Source organism: Ursus maritimus, unplaced genomic scaffold (assembly GCF_017311325.1).
Source record: "Ursus maritimus isolate PB19 unplaced genomic scaffold, ASM1731132v1 scaffold_7, whole genome shotgun sequence".
NCBI lineage: Eukaryota > Metazoa > Chordata > Mammalia > Carnivora > Ursidae > Ursus > Ursus maritimus.
In genome coordinates, this window is record NW_024426885.1 from 17,871,609 (window position 1) to 17,892,148 (window position 20,540).

The 20,540-nt window shown below is 45.1% G+C and overlaps 1 protein-coding gene across 1 annotated transcript in view; it reads right to left on the reverse strand.

The window, feature by feature from the left end:
• Nucleotides 1-20,339, reverse strand: part of ACSL5 (acyl-CoA synthetase long chain family member 5) — a 40,723-nt gene extending 20,384 nt beyond the window's left edge. The window contains exons 1-3 of the mRNA XM_008684563.2: nucleotides 20,113-20,339; nucleotides 4,958-5,142; nucleotides 2,132-2,240 (exon numbers count right to left, since the gene is read on the reverse strand). Of these exons, the coding sequence (XP_008682785.1) occupies nucleotides 2,132-2,240; nucleotides 4,958-5,113 (265 nt within the window). The 5' untranslated portion in view covers nucleotides 5,114-5,142; nucleotides 20,113-20,339. The remainder of the gene's footprint in view (nucleotides 1-2,131; nucleotides 2,241-4,957; nucleotides 5,143-20,112) is intronic.
• Nucleotides 20,340-20,540: the final 201 nt, after the last annotated feature.

The following is a 20,540-nucleotide window of genomic DNA, read 5'->3' on the forward strand; positions in this document are numbered from 1 at the left end:
TAGCCTTTGATTAACATATTCAACTCAGATGTCCGTCTGTTCTAAAGGTGGGGCCATCTACAAGAAGCCCACCAGTTAACTTCTTGGCAAAGTTGCTGCCCTAAGCCTAGCAGAGCTGAAACTCTGGCATGCAGAACCCCTGAGCAGCTTTGTTCAAGATCCTTTGGGCTCACTGTGTGGAAATCTGATCCCTGTCACGGGGGGCGGCGGGGGGAGCTAGAAGATCTATACTTCAGACATTATCCATAGCAGATTCTCAACATAGACCATCTATTGAGGAGGGGTTAAAAGCATATGTTAGGGCAGGGGTGCCTGGGTGGCTCAGTCCGTTAAGCATTCGACTCTTGATTTCAGCTCAGGTCACAATCTCAGGGTCGTGAGATCAAGCCCTGCATCGGGCTCCATGCCCAGCATGGATTCTTAAGATTTGCTGTCTCCCTCTCCCTCTGCCCCTTCTGCCTCTATCTCCTCTAAAAAAAAAAAAAGAAAAGGAAAGTATATGTTAGGGCTGCTGTATTCATCTCCACTTGGGACCAGCCGTATCATTTTTCTATTTCTCACGCCTGCTTACAGGAGAGGCCATTTTCACTCTATCTGTTGAGTTGTAATTCAGTATTGAAAAACATATTCTAAATGAAGGATCTTATATGCCACGTAACATGTGCCAAATGGCTTGTTTCTAGTTACAATAACAACACAATGAAGAAAACTCCATGAAGAAAATTTTGAAAAATAGAAAATTCCAAAGGAAAGTTTGTTATATTAGCCATATAGTATCTTAAGTTGCCAAAAAATAACGAAACTAACGGTTGGTTTGGGTTTTGTTTGTTATTTGCATGGAAGTCTAAATAAGTATTGATTTAGAGTCAGAAACACCAAGTACAGTCCCCTTTGGAGGCTTTAGATAGAAGTTTCTTTACGATAAAACTTATTTGTCTGGAGGACCAACTACTTTTATAAAACCCTTAAGAGCTGACTGAAAATAGAACAATCTAGTCAAACAGACAGATTTCAATATCAGCTGCAACATTTTCTAGTTTTGTCGCCTTTGGAATGTTCCCGAACCTCTGAGTGTCTGTTTCCTCATTTTTAAAAGTAGAGGCAATAATAACCAATCCTTAGGTCCAGGGGAGGTTAAGCAGCTAAGATGTGTCTAGAGCCTGAGCATAGTTGGCACTTGACAGGAGTTGGCTAGTAGATACTGTCATAGTAAAAAGGCAGAAGGGAAAAAGGGATAAGAAGTCACACAGGCAGGGGCGCCTGGGTGGCTCAGTCGATTAAGTGTCTGCCTTTGGCTCAGGTCATGATCTCAGGGTCCTGGGATCGAGCCCCACGTTGGGCGCCCTGCGCAGCGGGGAGACTGCTTCTCCCTCTGCCCCTCCCCTGGCTCGTGCTCTCCCCCACTCTCTCTCTAATAAATAAATACAGTCTTCAAAAAAAAAAAAAGTCATATAGGCAAACCTATGTCTGGACAGAATGTCACCCAAGAAAAAAGATGTAGGGAGAAGGATAAGCTGGTTGATTTTGAAAGGAAATGCACCTTGCATTGTGTTCAGTACTACAGATATAAGGAGTGAGCCTCCTACGTGCCAGGTGAACCTGCCAAAGTCCACATGGTGGCGTTTCTAAGGAGAACAAAAGATCATTGCTTTCTGTGACACCAAAGAGTACTGGCATGGACCAGCATTGGGGTCAAGGACAAGATAAGAAGTCAGGAGTCCTGAATGCTAATTCTGGCTCAGATTCTGCATCTGTAAACGCAAGGAATGTAAGTCCTGTTTCTGAACAAATATAATATGCCAGTGAATTAAAACACCTTCCTGCACATTATCATCAGCTCCTTACCAACTTGACAGGGAAGTCTTCCTTGCGTTAAGTAAGGAACAGATCCTGAGGGGCAAAGTGATTTTTGTACCTGGTCACACGGCTGGAAATGGAAGAGCTGGGTTTCGAGCTCAGGTCTGTCCTGCACTGTTTCCAGCACCCGTTCTGATACTCTGCTACGTCCCCTGCACTTTGTACGTCTGCCTTCAGACTACCGCGGGGGTTTAAGAAGGGAGACGGGAGAAGCGGTATGCGACAAGACCCCACCTCAGTCTTCTCGCAGTCAAGGTCCGACTGCCAGGCTTACCAGACACAGCAAGTCCTCTCTGGAAAGCTTCATACATTGTCTTGGCATCCGAGTAGTAGTAACATAGTGGATCGTTGCTCTTCTGGAAAGCGGCCTTCCGCGCCCCGCCCTAAGACACAAGACCAAGTTGAGGCCAAGCCAGACTCTCTCCCACACTTTCCAAACCTTTCTGGATTGAATTGAAGAGACCATAAATACTGAACATTGAGGTCACAGGAATGACCTCTTTATTATTCGATCAGTTTTTAAATCCCCCAAATTGTAGTATTTCTACATTATAGAAACCCAGTGACTGTCACAGTTATGTTTTTGGCAATCTCCCCCAACCCCTATAGGCAGACACACATACACATGCGGAGAGAGGAGAGGTAATAGTATAGTTTTATGCTGTAAAAGATCATACCCAGTTTAAACATCTCCCAAATGCACGCTGTGTACAGCAGAACCACAGATGCAAAGTGAGTTAAGACAGAGTTCCTGTCCAGCAGCATCTCATGAATGAGAGTCTTCGGAGTGGAGGGGAGGTGAGAAGGGCAAACATACAGCTATAATGTCGTGATGTACACGCCGCAATAAAAATGTACATTCTGGGAGCTGAGTCATGTACCTATTCTGTGTTAAGTAGAAAGGCTGCAAAGAAATAATACTTCATAGAAACTTAGAAGATAAGTAAGCATTTGCCAGAAAGTTATAGTTTGGTAGAGGGGAGGGAAAGAAGAACAATTCAGAGTGAAGGACTAGCCTGAATAAAGACACAGAAGCCAAGAGACACGTTGCAGAGTCTGGTGGCTGGACCCTGATGTCCCGTAGAGAGCAGGGTATTAGAGGAAGGGGCAGTAGCTGCGAATGTGCTGAGACATATCAGCTGGAAGCACAGGATCAGGGCCTGACGAGGATCCTGGGGCAGCAAGACGAGACGCAAGCAAGGTCTAACCCTCATGCGAGGTAGTCTAGAGAGGACGAGGCATCGGTGAAATAACACATTCAAGAATGTAAGTTACTACGGAGATGAGGGCTAAAAAAGGACAGGGTAACATAACATAACAAGGGATCTACCTTAGTCTAGCGCATCAGGGGAGATTTCCAGGAGATGTCACATTAGGTCAAGGGGTCAACAATAACGTTTCCTGTCTAGTAAAGGAAGAGAGCGTCTGTTTGTTTACATAGATGGGCTGACGACGAAGGAAGAAGGAAAAATGATTCAGACTCAATTTTAGGCAACGGGATGAGATAGAGTGGAGGGGGAAATAAGAGTGTGTGTGTGTGTGTGTGTGTGTGTGTGTGTGTGTGTGTGTGTGTGAAGATACACCATAGAGAGACTTGTTGAGTTTGAGTGCCGCTGAGATGGTCTGCGACTGCGGAGAGATCAGAACTAGAGAGTCAGATTTCGGTGTCATAACCTTTAGGTACGATTTCAAGTCCTGAGAGAGGAGGGATTTTCTCAGCTGGGAGGATCTCACAGGGATCGGCAGACTACAGTCTGGGGCCAGATCTGCCTTGCCATCTGCTACACAGCGCGCTCATTCATTTATATATTGTCTGCTGCTTTCACATTATAACAGCAGAGCTGGGTAGTTGCAACAGGGTCCACATGGCCTGCAAAGCCCGAACAATGCACTGTCTGGCCTTTACAGTGCATGTTTGCCAACCCCTGCTTTAGCAGGATTGAGATGGTGAGGGGAGGAAAGAAGCTAAGTGATAAAGACTGTCTTGGAATTAGTAAGAAATCTCATTGAAGGATGCCATGAAAGACAAAAAGGAGTTTTAAGAAAGAATTCTCAAGTCAATTGAGAGGAAGGCTGAAGCAGAAATCATTGAATTTCAAAGGTAGGTGCTGAGTGACCCAGAGGAGTTTGGGGAGATGGTAGTAGCAATGGTCCTATCTCAGTGGGTTGAAGTTCAGGAAAGGAAATGAACAGACTACTTTTAAAGAACTCCAGTGGAAAAGGGGAAGATTGAAAGGAGGTGGTCTGAAGCAGCAGGATCAGCAGCAGAGGAAGACGCCAATGAAGAACAGGCAATTGTCCCCAGATGAGAGTGTTGGTGGTGCGGAGCGGACGTAACTTGGAGTAAGATTCCCGGGTAGAGGAAAGAAGTTCCTGAAAAGATCGGAAGGGGTTAGCCTTATAAAGGAACAGAAATGCTTTCTTCTCTGCAAAGGACTGAACATGAAAAATGAGGAGAACATTCTGGGAGCTTTCCCTTTGCTCAGAGATGTAGGAAGCTGTACGATTTGCTGAAAGTTGGGGAATTGAGGGGGAAATCCCACTTCAACTTCTGTCAGTTTTAAGAATGGATATTAACTCAAAGCCAGAATTGAACTCAAGGAAATAACTTCTTTATCATTCTCAGATACTGGGTATCTCAGTGAAAGCATTCTCCTACCCCCAAAGCACCGGCTCTATCATCTAGATCATAGGTCAGCAAAATCTTTCTGTAAAGGGCTAGACGGTAAAACCTTTGGGCTCTGTGGAACACATATGAACTGCTTTTCTTTCTTTTTTTTTTTTTTAACATATCTGTTTAAAAATGTAAAAACCATTCTTAGCTTGCTAGTTGCTCATAAAAAGGTGGATTTTGCCCACAAGCTATAGTTTACCAACCCTGATCTAGATTATTGGTTTCATAAACCCCAGCCGTGGTTTCATTTTTATTACAAAGCAAAGTAGGCCAGTAATCGAAGTTTAGTTTTGTAGAGTTTTCTGGTGATTGCTAACCTAAAAAGCTCACTTTCTCGCCCTATAACCCATCCTCTTCCGGCGTTATCCCAAGGTCTTGAATTACAGTTTGTGCTTGATCAAACTAAAAAGAGGATTGGTAAGTTACCTCAATTCCCACCGACTGGTTGTTCAAATCCACTAAAGGCAAGACTGGCTGAGGTCTATTGATCAGCCACAGGAAGATGGCAACTCCAAAGGTCAGGATGCAGACCAGTGCCGGGGTTGGAAGTGGGGAAAACAAGAAGTTAAAGATAAAAAGCATCTTTGTGAATAGCAGCAGGAAGTTCAGACCTTAAAAAAAAAAAAAGAGGAAAGAAAAAGTTAGAGGAAACGGCTGAAATTTTTATTCGATAGTTGTTTACAAAAGGACCCCCCCCCAACATATACACACATACACAGACTTCTAACCCTCCAAAAAACCAGGATTGGACCTAACAGCAGAATTTCTATTTCTGTTTACTTTAGTAATGTTGAAAATAATAGAATGCATTCCCCACTCCTGTGACTTGACTGTCCTCCCATAAGGCAGAAAGGATCAAAGGAAACAAGTTAATCATTTCCTCGACAATTTTATGAAATGACTGCCCTTTTCTTTTTGGCCCGTGGGGCCTAGAAAAAGCCATTCTGGATCCAGCCTAAGCTGGTAGTCAGAGGAGGGAACTCTAGAGGACCCCCCCCACACACCCACCCAGGCGGACTGAGCGTCCGGAAGGACTGTTCCGCCTGGAATTCTCTAATATAAAGCAGAAAAGGGAACATCCGTAGAGGTGACTCAACAGAGTTAAAAATCAAGCATTCTGCATGAAGGACATTTCCTGCTGACCAGATATGCCTTGCTCATTGCTTTCTTTTTTGAAGCATTGGGAGAGTCTCAGAGAGCAACAGCATGTCAGCTTGCTATGTCCAAGGTCGTCTCCTCCAGGGAGCCTAGAGAAACCATTTTTACTGGAGGCAACATTAGCCAGCTTCGCGGAAAAGGTGCTGGAGAATGGACCTGACACATGGTAGCAAGTGCATGTTAAAAGATTTAGACCAGGAAGAGGTCTCATGGAACTGAAACCACAAAGGTTTTCCCCAACCCAGCTTTTCTTATAGTTTCCAGCATAGTTCAGCTTCAAACTGCTCTCATAGCAGGAACTAGTGTTTGGGCAAGTCCTAGGAACTTACTCCAGCTGAGGCCATCTCTTCCAACTTTTGCCCCAAGTAGCTTTCAGACTGGGCTGTTCGCACAGATCATGGAATTTAATTAAACCATTGTCATGAAGTAGCATTTTAGAGATGAGAAAAATTGAAGCTCCCAGGGGTAAATCGACTTGTCCAAGTTCACTCACCATTTCCCACTGTTGCTTCCCCCATTGAAATCTACAAAACCACAACTCCTCTTTTCTGAGTATAGGTATAGAGTTCAAGGAGAGCGAACCTGTTTGGAACCTTAGAGGCAACAGCAAAGGAAATTCAGAATTTGTATTCTTCAAAGTTTACCGTGGTACCTTACAGAACAGTATCTCAGAGAGAAGGCCAAACTTTCCCACTTAAAATCAAGAGAGCAAAGCATGTCCGATAAAAAGTTTGATCAGATCAAGACCATAGTTGCCCTGAGAACTTTGGGGCAACTGCCATTAGCCAGCATCTGGAACTTTCTCCATGAAGACAAACACTTCCCTCCACGCTAACAAAGTCTACAGAGCCTGGAAATTGTGTGTGGGAACAGGAACGTTCACAAGAATCCTTCAGTCGGTCACCTTAGCATTCTTCTGCTCCCTGACAGCCTCTTACCTGAACTCGGAGCAGTCCCTTTCCATTTTATGGAGGAAACCTGGACTTCCAGAGACTGGGATGACTGCCCCCCACTCCCTGGTACCTTCCACATTGTGTTTAGGGGAAGAAAAAGAAGACACAACAAAAACAAAAGTGCAGCCCCATAGGTGCTAGGTTGCCTAACAACAGGTGCTATTGTGACCAACTGTCAGGATTCTGAGAGCTGGGAATTTTGGAATCCAGCCTTACCTGGGTTTGTGTGGTGAAGTGGCACTTCCAAAAGACAGAATGTATTCAAGAGCCAGCCACGTAAAACTTTGTTGTTTGCCAGGTGGGGAACAGGGCGGCCCCAGGGAAAATTGTGAAATTGAGAGTGGGTAGCAGCGCTCAAGGGAGGAGAAACGTGCTCTGTGCACACCACCAGCCCTTCCCCCCAGATCTGGGATTCTCTCCTCTGTCTAATCACACCTTCCAATGAAGAGATTCTTATCTTTACTCCCCTTCCTGACTATGGGAACAAACCATCACGTTCAGGACTTTTGCTTTCTTCTTGCAGATAGCAGATTTACATTTTAATAAGAGATTTTGCAAACAATGTCTTCAAAAGAGGGTCCAAAGGTGAAACTGATGTTTGAGGTGGTGATATGGGATGCGGGGAGGAGGGAGGTTGAAGAGCCCGGCAGTAGCACAAAGGAAGGGGAGGAGAGAGAGAACCCACGACCAGTCTAAAGGCAGCACCTGCTGTCAAACCCAGTTGATTGTTACCACTCTGTAATGAGAGCCCATGACCACCGGATAATCAGATTTTTTCTCTCTAGAAAACCTGGAACACTGGATTTTTGTGAAACCTCAATTTTAACTATTGGCTCAAATAGTAAGTCTGCTAGGAGACAAACAAAAAGACATCTGGCTTTATCCGGACCAGGGTCTGTCATTTCTTGAGCCCTCCTTTTAGACATACTGCAGTCATACTGCCCACAAATGTGATGAGACGGACTACTTTGTTACAAACAAGGAAGATATTTGCAAACGTCAGGTTGGCAGTTTCAAGAGAATGAAAGACCTTGCTTATACTGGCAAGGGATTTTATTTGCAGAAGACACTGAAGGATGTGTCTATATGTCAACTAAAAGACCTTCCTCTGTTTGCGATGGCAAATCAAGTAGCCAATGCAAATAGGATACGGACAGAGTGTCAGACGGTTCCTCTCTGCTTCCCCACATGTTTTTAATTGAGGTAAAATTCACAGAAGATAGAATTAACCATGTTAAAATGCACAATTCAGCAGCATTTAGTAACTTCATGATGCTGCACAACCATCACCTCTAGTTGGGTCCGAAATAGTTTCATCCCCACCAGGAAACCAAGTGCACGTTAAGCGCAAAGTCCCTTCTCCCGGCAGCCCCCTGGCAACCACTTAGTTTCTATTTGAATAATTTCTTACAAATTCTTAATATTTCATATACATGGAATCGTGTAATATGTGACTTTCTGTGTCTGACTTTTCTCACTAAGCGTAATATTTCCAGGGTTTATCCATGACATAGCACAGCTTGGGGCTTCGTTTCTTATGGCTGAGTAAATATTCCACTCTATGGAAAGACATTTTACGGATTCATTTATGAGCTGGTTGTTTCTGCATTTTGGCTATGGTGACCAGGGCTATGAACATTTGTGTGCAGATTTTTTTTTTAAGATTTTATTTATTTATTTGACAGAGATAGAGACAGCCAGTGAGAGAGGGAACACAAGCAGGGGGAGTGGGAGAGGAAGAAGCAGGCTCATAGCAGAGGAGCCTGATGTGGGACTTGATCCCATAACGCCAGGATCACGCCCTGAGCTGAAGGCAGATGCTTAACCGCTGTGCCACCCAGGTGCCCCTTGTGTGCAGATTTTGTTTTGAATACCTGTTCTCAGTTCTTTCAGTTGTTTGCCAGGTGGGGAACAGGGCGGCCCCAGGGAAAATTGTGAAATTGAGAGTGGGTAGCGGCGCTCAAGGGAGGAGCAACCCGCTCTGTGCACGCCACCCAGTTCTGGGTAATACGTAACCCGCTGGGTCACATGGTAATTTTACATTTAACCATTTGAAGAACCACCAAACTGTTTTCCACAGCGGCTGTACCATTTTACATTCCAAACGACACCGAGGGTTCCGATCTCTTTACATCCCCACCAGCACTGGCTATTTTCTGGGGGTTTTGGATAATGGCCATCCTGACAGATGTGAAATGGTACCTCATTATGGTTTTGATTTGTATTTCCCTCATGACACCGAGCATCTTTTCACGTGCTTGCCGATCATCTGTATTTCTTCTGTGAAGAAAGGTCTATTATAATCCTTTGCTCATGTTTAAATTGGGCGGGTTGTCTTTTTGTGGTTGAGTTGTAAGTGTTCTTTATATATTCTGGATACTAGACCCTTATCAGATACATAATCTGGAAATATTTTCTCCCATGCTACAGTTGTCTTTTGACTATCTTGATAGCCTTTTGAACACATACACATGTATTTGACCTTACGGTGCTAGTGCCAGAGAGAATTTGCAACCATACATCACGTCACCCTCTCACTGTCCATTTGGGAGAAGCTGAGGGCCCAAGAGATGGAAAAACCTTTGTGCTCCACACACTGGGATTGGGAAGCTCTGGTTAGCATTCTAACCTTTAGAATCTATTAACACTCCTGGTTGTGCTCAAGTTAATGAGAAGAAAAGCCACCATCTCTTTTGTCATGTGTCCTGTGTCACTCTGATTACAGTTCTAGTTTGGCCATTTCAAGGAGCCTCCTGCAAGCAGTTGATGTGGTAGCCTTTCTGCCTCCCTCTACGTCAGTATTTGGGCAAGAATGGGGTAGGGGAAAGTGTAGTGGTGGTAAAGCTTTGTTACACCGTACACAGGAGCTCCGGTTCCGGGTCATCTACAGATGGTTGAGTAAGCCACCCTGCACATTAGGATGGCCCCAGGTGGAAAGCTTCCTCTGCGCTTTAATATGGTGATATGGCACACCACAGCCCCACACACCAGGATGTCCCCAGTGCTTCCCCTGGATTCACACCAGGCCCTCCCCTCCTCTTTGGTATGCGGTCACTCATCTCCTAGCTCCTAACACATTTAATTCCCAAGCTAGATGAAGGATACCTTTTGCCTGAACCACGGCTTGCCAGCTCCCGGGACGAGCCTCGGTGTCTGGCTTTGGATCACCCCATTTCCAGCTCTGAGTTTTGCTCTTCTGAGGATCGGGGCCATCATTTCTTCATGAAGTCTCCTTCGCTTTGAATGAAGTCCTTAAATGGACCCTTCTACTATTCTAGTCTTTGGTCAACTGTGTTTATTGCTTTGAAGCTTTCAGGCTATCCCTTTATCCTACAAATAATGCTTGTTTTGTAGTCCTTTTCCTTTGAAATATTTTAGTTTTCCTACCTGTATTCAGCTCTCGAACCATAAATCAATTCCCTTAGAGCCTCTGTGTTTGCTCTTTCCTTTGCCTGAAACACGATTCTCCGGAACTGAAATGGTTGTGTATTACAGGTTGGGCCTCAACTCAAATGTCACTTCCTCAGAGACTCTCTCTGATCACCCTATTTAATATTGCCCTTTCCACTCCAGTCACTGTCACAGAGCCTTGTTTTCTCTTCTGCATGGCACTGTTCACTATCTGAAATCGACCTGCTCCTTTATCATCCATTGCCCCTACTGAATTGATGTTCTACCTGGAACAGGGATTTTGTTTTGTTCACCTGGGTCTCCAATGCCTACACCATGCCTCGCATATAGTTAACTTTCAATCAGCAGTTGTTGAAAAAAAAAAAAAAAAAGACCAGTATTTTTGTTGAGAATTATCTGTTTTAAATACCCTGTTAACCCATTTTTCCCTTAGTAAAACTCCCCACTCCCAAGCTCCCAAATCTTAGATCATCAAAAGTCACTCTTGCCAATCTTGAGGTGGGTACTCCCAAATCAATATTTAGCACAGTACTGGGTTAGGGATGGAAGAGGGGGAAAAGGATGTATTTCTAACACGTATCAAGGACTACTTAGGATGAGTATACTCCTCTGAGCTTGAAAGAAAATACAGGATGAATCTTATCAAATGAAGTCATCTACAGTAGTGAGCAGGAAATCCAGCCTAGAAATAAATAATTGTGGTTACACTAGGTTTCTGGAATTCAAAGAAAAATAAGGCAAATTATCTTTGCTTTTAGGCCTGAAGAACTCATTATTTTCTGTGCAAACATGAGATATAAATTTCAATTATGAGCTTTTGGGGGGAAAATCTACCTTCTAGAAAGTGGTATACTAATTTGGATTTAATTGGTTTCTCTGTTCCCTTGCATGTACGGACTCATTCTGTGGTGATAGAGTGCTCAGTAAAAGAGAGACCAGAGTCCCCAGGTTCTTAAACCCAGTTGGTTAACGCATTCTTCTGTACTGAATGACTTACTTTCTCCTAGAGACTAGGTCCCAAGGCTTCACAACTCATAATGACTCCAAAGGGGCCTGTGTGTGATTTCGAGTCTGTACGTGAAAGTGTTGCCTTCTTGGTTGGGTTTTAAGTCACGAACCCAGCCCCCCTAAATTCCTGCCACCCTCAACTTAGGAAGCTTCCTTCTCTGTTCTTAACCACATAATCAATATTTCTAGACAAATTCCAAAGTAATGGCAAAAGGTCAAAAGAACATTACAAACTGACAGCTTTATGAAAATACCCTTTTCCTTAACATGCAATGAACAGGAACCAGATCTGCGTTCTACTGTAGGACCCTTCACCCAATTTCCTCAGACCCTGGGACTAAGGGCTTTTCTCCTTTTCTTATACCAGTTTACTCTTCTGCATGAAAGTAGTTTTATTCTATTTAGAAATAAAAGATAACGTAATTTAAAATGATGATCCATTTCACAAAACTTAAACAGAGAAAACCCTGATATGGAAAAGCACTGACTCCTAAAGAGGGAGAGTCTTAACTCCTCGAGCTATTTAAAATGATTCACAGATCAAAAGGGCCAGCATTCAGTTATATCCAAGATAAAGTGTGTTGTTATATTTCCCAGTTTTAAAAAAACAGCTGAGAGGAGAATCCTAAAAACCCTCTAAGGAAAGAAGAGGCAATTAGAAGCCAAGAAATAATTCAGTAGGGTGGCCAGTTACCAAATCAGTAGCTTTGGTACCAAGTCAATAGCTTTCTTTGATTTCATGCAAATAACTAATTCAAAAATAATGGAGAAAATATCATTCACAATAGCATATTAATAAATGCATAAAGCCTTGGTTTAAAAAGTTTAGATCTGAGGGACATAATAACTTTTGAAAATTGCAAATACATACTCAAAATAGTCAAGGGGACCCCATATTCCTAAATGTATCTATACATTTAATGCAACTCTAATAAAGACCAAAGGAAATTATTTGGGAATTAAAAAGTTAATTCTAAAGTTTACCCAGAAAAATAAAGCTTGTTAAAAAGAGTCAGAAAATTTTTGAAAAATAACAGGAATTGGGGGTGGGGAAACAGAATTAAACATTACCAAATTTCCTTCTCTAGAGCTAGAGAAGTTTTCTTCTGGTTGTGAATAGACAAAACTATGTAACAAAATAATCCTGAAACTCCCAGTGGATATATTATCATATTCTAAATTGCATTTCAAATAAAGATAGATTTTTTTCCCCACTTAAATAAAAGTATCGAGACAACTGGCTAGCCGTTCAGAGAAAAGACATAAAACGGGTTATTGTCTTATTCCTACAACAAAATTAAGTTCGAGATGGATCAAAGACTTAAATATAAAACAATGACAACCCTAAGAGTATTTGGGGATAAAAAGCATGAGAGGTTTTTTTTGTTTTTGTTTTTGTTTTAATAATCCTGGCATGAGGAAGACTCGAGACAGACACAAAACCTAGGAGCGATAAATGGAAGCATTGGCAAGTCTGAGCCATAAAATTTTTAAAAATATTTGCCCCGCAGGAAAGATACCACAGACAAAGATAAACTAGGACAAGTATCAAATACTTTGCCTGTCTAAAGCGCTCATTTCCTCAATAAGGAATACTTCGAAGTCAGTGAAAAACAAAACACAACACAATAAAACAAAAAGCAAAGGTCATGACCAGACGTCCACAGCAAAACAGATTATTTATGGCTGGAGAAAGACACTCATCTTTGCTTAAAGTTTTAAAAATTGCAAATTTAAAGGAAATGTCTTTCCCCACCCATAAGATTAGCAATGATGAAACAGTGTAAAATATACTCTCAATGGGGGAAACGTAAATTTGGTGCAGCCTCCTTAGAGATGCGCCCGTTGCCTTCTACCAAAATTTAAAATGTGTGCCCTGGGGCACCCGGGTGGCACAATGGTTAAGCATCTGCCTTCGGCTCAGGGCGTGATCCCGGCGTTCTGGGATCAAGCCCCACATCAGGCTCCTACGCTATGAGCCTGCTTCTTCCTCTCCCACTCCCCTGCTGTGTTCCCTCTCTCGCTGGCTGTCTTTCTTTCTGTCAAATAAAAAATAATAAATAAATAAATAAATAAATAAATAAATAAATAAATAAATAAATAAGATGTGTGCCCTTTACCTAATGACCCTGGGAGTAACTTATCCTGTAGAAAAACATCAGTTCACTAAAATACATCACAAATGGCTGTGCGAGGTACTGGTTCGGGATGTGGGCTCTGAGTCAGATTACTAGGGCTCATACCCTGCGTGGTCATCTTCTTTGTGACCTGGGTTAGACAACCTCTATGTGGTTTCTAGTCTGTAAAATAACAATGATAATATCTTCTTCAGGGATAAAGGAGCTAATGTACCTATAAAGTATTTAGAACAGTGTCTGGTGCGTAGGCTCAGGCGTTCATTATCATGCCCATCATCATTACATCTATAGGATTGTTTATAACATCAGAGACCAGGAGAGCCTCCCCTGGTAGACTAGCCATATAAATTATAGCATGTCTACACAGTGGTACTCTTGGAAGGCATTAAAAAAAGAATAAAGCAGATCTGTGTGTACTGATGTGGAAAGAGCTCTATGATAAATTGCCAAGTAGAAAGAAAAAAAAAACACTTGGACAAACGCGTATGTTTTTGTGTTTCTGAAAGTATATTCCTCATAGGAAAAGACAGATGGAAGAGAAGTCATTAATGGATTTTCCAGAAAGTCTCTGAGTATTCAATCATTCAGCCAAAGACATTTAAGGGGTTGACTGTATATTGGCATCATTCCAGGTATTGGAGATCTAGCAGTGAAAACCCTCCCCTTGTGGGTTTGTATTTTATTGGCAAGTTTGATAACAAGTCTGAAAAACAGCAAGATTATATAGTATATGGAATTACAAAAATAGAATCGCGAAAGAGGATTGTGGACAGCAGGGGGATAAGTTTTTAAGTAGGTCTCATTTAGAAGATAACTTGAGAGTATGTACTGTTTAATCTGAAATATGCATGCTTTAAAAAAAAAAAATGAACATAAAACCAACAACTCCAAATCACCCCACCTCTGACCGAGGCAGCTGACTTAGAAAGTTCCACCACCTTACTTGGCGGCATTTCATGTGAATGCGCCGAAGTACACAGTCTCAGCTCCGTTTCTGCAAGGGCAGCCTTCCCACCACCAAAGCCACATTCAACACATGTGGCCTTTTCAAGCGCTCACATTGTGTGCAATCCTCTCAGTCAGCCCCAGAGCAAGCTGGTTTGGACAGCAGCTCTGGCGGTAGAAACGTTTTTCATTCATTTCTTTAGCAGATAAAGAGCTAGAGCGAAGGTAAAGGTTGAGTCACCAGGGCAAACAGGGCCCCACAGGGCATCTTTCGACACTTACTACAAGGAGCTATTAAGGAAGGGTGGCATAACATCCCGACCTAGGGGTCCGCAGTTGACTTTCCAACCAGTCACTGGCACTCAGGTGCTCAGGCCACTGCCTGCATTAGCCTTCCCCAGCAAGCAATGCCAGGTCACTGGGCACAGGCAGCTTTGTCCATTTGGGGCCTGGCATCAAGGCTGCTCTGAGGTGCACACACCCGGGGATGTCCCAGGCAGATGAGAAAGGCCTCCTTAGCTCCACGGGGTCATGCAGGACAGAGCAGAGAGTTGGCGTTACCAAAGGGGATCCCTATTAAAACCCAGACGGTGACTGAGCAGTCATTTCCACACCATGGAAAGATCCCATGAATGTTTAAATAATTAAAACAGGAAAGGGAGATCGAGGTCACACATCTTGTTCTTCTCAACTGCTAGGCCATACCCAACAACTCCAATTTGTAAGGCAACTGGCAGGAAGAGTGGGGATGGTTAGGCCTGAAACAGGATTCCTGGCCCACAAGCAAGCACACCATAAATCATGAGGTCTCCGGCACATATCCATCGGTAAGATCTGTGCTGCTGAATCACACAGAGAAAGCTCCAGGAACCAGAGCTCGAGAGGGTTGTACAAACCAGAGCAGGATCAGTTCTACGCTCGGGTTTGGGAAGCTTCCTGTGACTCAGTGGACACCTTGGCCATGAAGCCTCTCAAGCAGAGGCTGACTTAGCCTTCAGATTCTACTGCACCCAGCATGGTGCCTGAGGTACAGTGGGAATCCACTAGGTGCCAATGAGTCACTTTCCCTGTTCGCTCACTAGTGGCACAAGTTCAGAGAAGGGAACTAGGGAGAGGCATCTGGTGCAGGAAACAAGTAACAGATTTCAGTCTCACAGTGACGTGGGGTGCTCCTATACACGGAGGGGGCAGAGGTGGCCGACCCCTCCTCAGAAATGCCACAGCCAGGGGCTTCATGCCCTGGCATGGGCAACACTAAGCAGCTCAAGGGTCACTGATTCTGCAAGCATTTGAATGTACTATGTACCAGGTGGTGTGTTCAGCATGGGGAAGGCGCACTTAGACTTCATAGTCTACTAAGAGCTAAAACCAATTCCCCAGGCAGTAAACAAAAGCAGCATGGCATATACCTCAGACTTGGGGGCATCTGGTGGACTGGAGAAGTGTGTGTGGCAAGAGATAAATTTAAAGTATAGAGAGTAAATATATTTATAAATTTACATATTTTAATAAGGCAAACAAAGTTCTTAGACTAACTGTGTGCCCAGCCCTCTGCCATGTGCAGAGGGACAAGCACTTAGAAGATATACCTCTTGGCCTCTGGGGACTTATGGGTCTATGGAACACTGAAAACACAGAAAAATTCAGTGTGTGGAGCGAGCTAATAAATCTGAAGAAGGGAGAACCTAGTGTAGATTGGTGTAGATGAAGGTGGCTTTATGGAACACCCATCTCAAGGATGGGTGGGTTTTGATCCCCTGGTTTTACGGCCAACAGTCTTATTTCCAAGGTCAATCAAGGCGGATGACCCCACCAATTAAGCCAATGGCTAATGAGTCCCCAACTCTGATTCTAACCAGGGTTGCTGTCACCAAACCATCTTTCTCAACTGTTGCCTGCATCTCTCCATCCAATTTTTTTTTTTAATGGAGAGACAAGTTACCACATTAGGTTGGATAAACTTAAGTGGAAGGCGGAGAGAAGGGGAACACCCAGATGTGGGGGGAGAGGTCGAATATGACACTACATAGGAAGGGGTGTTTCTGATGGAGGTAGAGAATCCATCTCTGGTTGAAAAGGTATGGGGGAGAAAAAGCCTCCAGGAAGGCTGAAGGAGACAGCATCTGGGGCCTGGTGGAGACGTTATATGATGGAAGTCATTTCAGTTCACAAACACCAGGGAGCCTTGGGGTGCCAGACCTTGCGCAGCTGAGCTGAGTGGTATCTAACAAAAAAGCCCTCATTAAATCAAATACCAAAAGCCTCTTAACTCAGTCCATGAAGATAGCATAGGACAGTTGAGCCAACCATAGCCTGGTGGCAGGCTGTGACAAATCCCACTGGATCTCAGATCGACACAGTCAACCTTGATCTACCACAGAGCTTCCAGCAAACCACAGCCCAGCAGCCCTCCCCGGAGGAAAACCTGGTCTCAGGAAGCACCGCCAAAGGCTTCCCAACCTTGTTGCTGACCAGGCGGATCATAAGACAAGTGGGGTCAGGAGAATCAGTACCAGAAGTCCAATGGACTTGATAAGAGAGCCTGTAAAAAGATAGTCTGGACAAAGTGCTAGGCCCCCGTCTCACCCATGCAGGATAAAAGCAGTGATGAAAAATGTGAAAGAGGCCGTCCTGCTCGGGGTTCCTGCAGAGTCAGCCCTCCTGCTACCTGGTCGCTGGTGGTCAGGAGTCACCAGAGTCAAAGTGCAGACAGTAAGCTTTATTGCCAACAGTCTCATTTCCAGCAGCCAACTTTCAAGGCCATTGCCTGTTTGGGTGACAGAGCAGTGCTCTACCACTCGTGTGGCCCCGGGGATAGTCACATAATGTCACTGAGCACCCGTTTCCCTCAACCGCACACAAGAAGGGACAGGTAACAGTCCCTACGTAAAAGGGATGCTGTACATGGTCCCCTCGAGGGCACTGCTGGGTACACGGGAAGTCCTCAGGAAGACTGGCTCCTTTTCCCACTTCCACTTCCCCCAGTGTCCGACCCCTTGTCAAGTATCAGATGTTCTATCCTAAGGCTTCCAGAAAGAGAAGAGATGATCATGACCTTTTCTATAACTGCCCTCCAACTTACAAGCAAAGGTCTTAACAATTCTCATTTCTATTGAAACAGGTGATTTCTTATTGGAGAGGGCATTGAGCACCTCTGAATTCTGACCCAGCTATCTCCTCCGACCCTAGCCCACCTCTGTATCCTATCCCGCAGGGACTCAGAACCTCATACCTCATAAGGCAGACTGACCCACGGAGACCCAGAGATCTGCCACCAGCTCCCCCGAAGAGGGAGGATACCATGACCTGGCCACAGCAGTACAGGGCTGCTTGACCTTCCAAACTCCAAAACTCATGTATTTATTCAAACAACGTGAATTAAGAGCTTAGGGCAGGTCAGGCCCTACGTTTGCAGGGGAAGAGCAAGTGAGAGAGTCGTTTTTTGATGCAGATGGATGGTTGCATAGGGGAGAGCGAGCCCTGGATGCATTTACAGCAGAGTGTAACAAGAACAATGATGGCTGACTCAGGGCTGCTGGGGACAGGTCACCTTTGCAGGGTGCTGCCTTGCCTCCGAATCACCTCGGGCTGCACCCCAAACGAGGTCTGGTGCATCTGCTGGCCAACAATAGAAGACCGGCAGGAACAGAACCCTCATTCCAGGTTTCTAAACAACTGCCACACTCCTGGTTGGGGAAGCCACGGGCCTAGAGCTGGGAGGACTTTTCCCCCCAGGTGCAATGCAGATAACATCAAGCATTTAAAGTGAACAATTTGGTGGCATTTAGTACATTCACAGTGTTGTGCAAGCAGCACTTCTATCTAGTCCCAAACACTTCTATCACCCCTGAAGGAAACCCTATGCCCATCAAGCAGTCACTCCACATTCCTCTCCCAACCCCAATCTGCTTGCTTTCTCTATGGACTTGAAGTGGGAAGATTTTCAAAAGAGGGGTTTCTCCCAGTTTCTAGTTCTTTAGTCAAGGCACTAAACTAGACTCATCCAGAATTTTTTTTTTTTAAGGTTTATTTATTTGTGAGAGAGAGAGAGCACACGCGCACAAGCAGGGGGAGGGGCAGACTCCCCACTGTGTGCGGAGCCTGACACGGGTGCTCCCTCCCACAACCCTGAGATCATGACCAGAGCTGAAACCAAGAGTGGGGCCCTCAACCTACTGAGCCACCCAGGCACCCCGAGACTCATCCGTAATCGAGGCACATTTGCCTCTGGCATACAGGAGCCAGATCTCGAATTCTGGTTTCAACCTTTTCAGAGTATGTCCAGTTTTTTTATGTGTAAGCCTCAGTTTCCCCATCTGTGAAACAACCAACCTATGTCACAGGACCGTTTTGAAGATTAAAAGATAAGCCCCCGCCCAAAAAAAAAACCTAGCACTGCCCCACAGAAAATGGTCAATGAATGGAAGCTGTCACATTTGCAGCTCTAGAAAAATATCCACCTGAAAAGTATTAATATATATATGAACTCGATATCTGCCCCGGTTACCACATAGGAAAAGCTTTTTACAAATGCGATTTTCTAGGAAATCTGAAGAAAGGCTAATGCTGCACAGGAGTGGTTGGCATGGTTTTCAGTAGCACACGGACGACAACGTCAACCTCTGTTTGACCTTGGAAAGTTACTTCGCTTCCCTCAGCCGTAGCATGGTGAAACCACCCACATCAGAAGCTTGTCTTAATGAAACGTTAAGAGCAGCTCTCACGAGCTGGTGCTTACCCTGGCTTCATCTTCCTTCTCTCCATGCATTCTCTGACCCCGAGCCTCCCCAGAGAATCTGTCAGTCCTCCTGTATGTTTATCATTTAAACATTCGATGATACACTGATGTTACAGCAGGTGTTTTGCCCTCAAAGAGTTAAAATATAGCCTGGGAGAGAAAACTACTCTAGGTCAGGACCTAGCCAAATACGTGGTTGAAATATCCTGTTTGGACTGGATAATCTCTGTGTGTGTGTGTGTGTGTGTGTGTGTGTGTGTGTGTGTGTGTGTGTTAAGTTAGAATGTGTTTACCTGGGGGTACACCTAGATTTTATTTTGCTAGAATCCCCACCACTTGCACCTTATTACAGATTATCTATTTAACTCTATTATCTGCCTGTTCTATAAATATCTGTGGCTTTTGTTTTTTTTTTCTCTTGACTGTGCCAAGCACACAAGTGATGCCTACAAGGATGTTTACCGTGCCTCTTCCAAGACTATTCTGTGTTCATCTCAAATACTTATCAACTGGAGGGGATCCCGACAGTTACTCCCATGCTGGAATATAAAGGGAAGGGTCAAGTGAAACCAATTAGTCCATTAAAAAAAATTTTTTTTTTTTTACTAAATCAGTCTTTTTAAAAATTAAATATTATTATTTTTTAAGACCCTGCTGCTGATGGAAAATACCGATCACCTACAGGCTGGACCTACAGATTCAAGCACCAAGCAGATTAATACCCGCACGAGGTAACAAGCGCCAGCCATGGAGTCCCTGCCTACCGCTCCCTCCTTGCCGATCCTTGAAGTTCATCAGACATTCAACTGGCGACCCTACCCCTGAAACAGAGCCTAGTTCATTCAGAAACCATCTATCCGCCACTCACCCAGTACCTGAGACCAAAGAGTCAACGTTCACAGTGAAAACTGAAGAGGTCTCAGGTGCAGTCCGCCTCCCCCAAGAGAGGCAGGAGAAGGAAAGAAAATCCCCCGCACCCCCCACGCCCCCATTCCTCCTTCCCTTCGTGCCTCCTAATAAGGAGGGTTTAAAGGTGTCCCTTAGAGACCCGTGAGTGACAGAGAGAGGGAGAGAGAGAGGGAGAGAGAGAGGGAGAGGGAGCGCTGACACGTGCCGGACCCGGCAGGCTCTAGATGGGCCGAAGCCGGGGGTGTGGGTGCCCCTCGGCCCCCCGCCCCGTGCTCACCAGCCCCCTTGCTCAATCGCCCGCCCCCAGGACGCTCCCCTTACCCTGTGAGGGGGGTGCATCTCTCGGGGCTTCCTGCTAGAGGGGCTTCCTGGCTCCGGCTCCTTCCTGGCCCGGAACGCCTGGCCCTCTTCCCTCGCCCCCGGCCCCCCGCTCGGGCTCCTCCAGGGCCAGCCTGGCCTCAGAGCATCCCCGCAGGCAGACGGCCGGCTCGAGCGTCCCCGCGGTGGCCTGCCGGAGCCGCCCGCCTCAGGCCATGGCCCGGCTTGTAACGTGCTCGGGGACCTCACTTCCTGGTTTTTCTTTCAAAACTGAAAGTGGAAGCCGCTCTGGCCAGGAGGGGAGAAGCCGCCCAAGCCGCCCTGGCTCCTTTTCAAAGCCTTAACCCTAGCCCCTGGGGCTGCCTCCGCAGCCAGCCGGCATCCCACCGTTCACCTTTGGCTCCTGGGTCTCACTGCCTTGCAACCAAGAC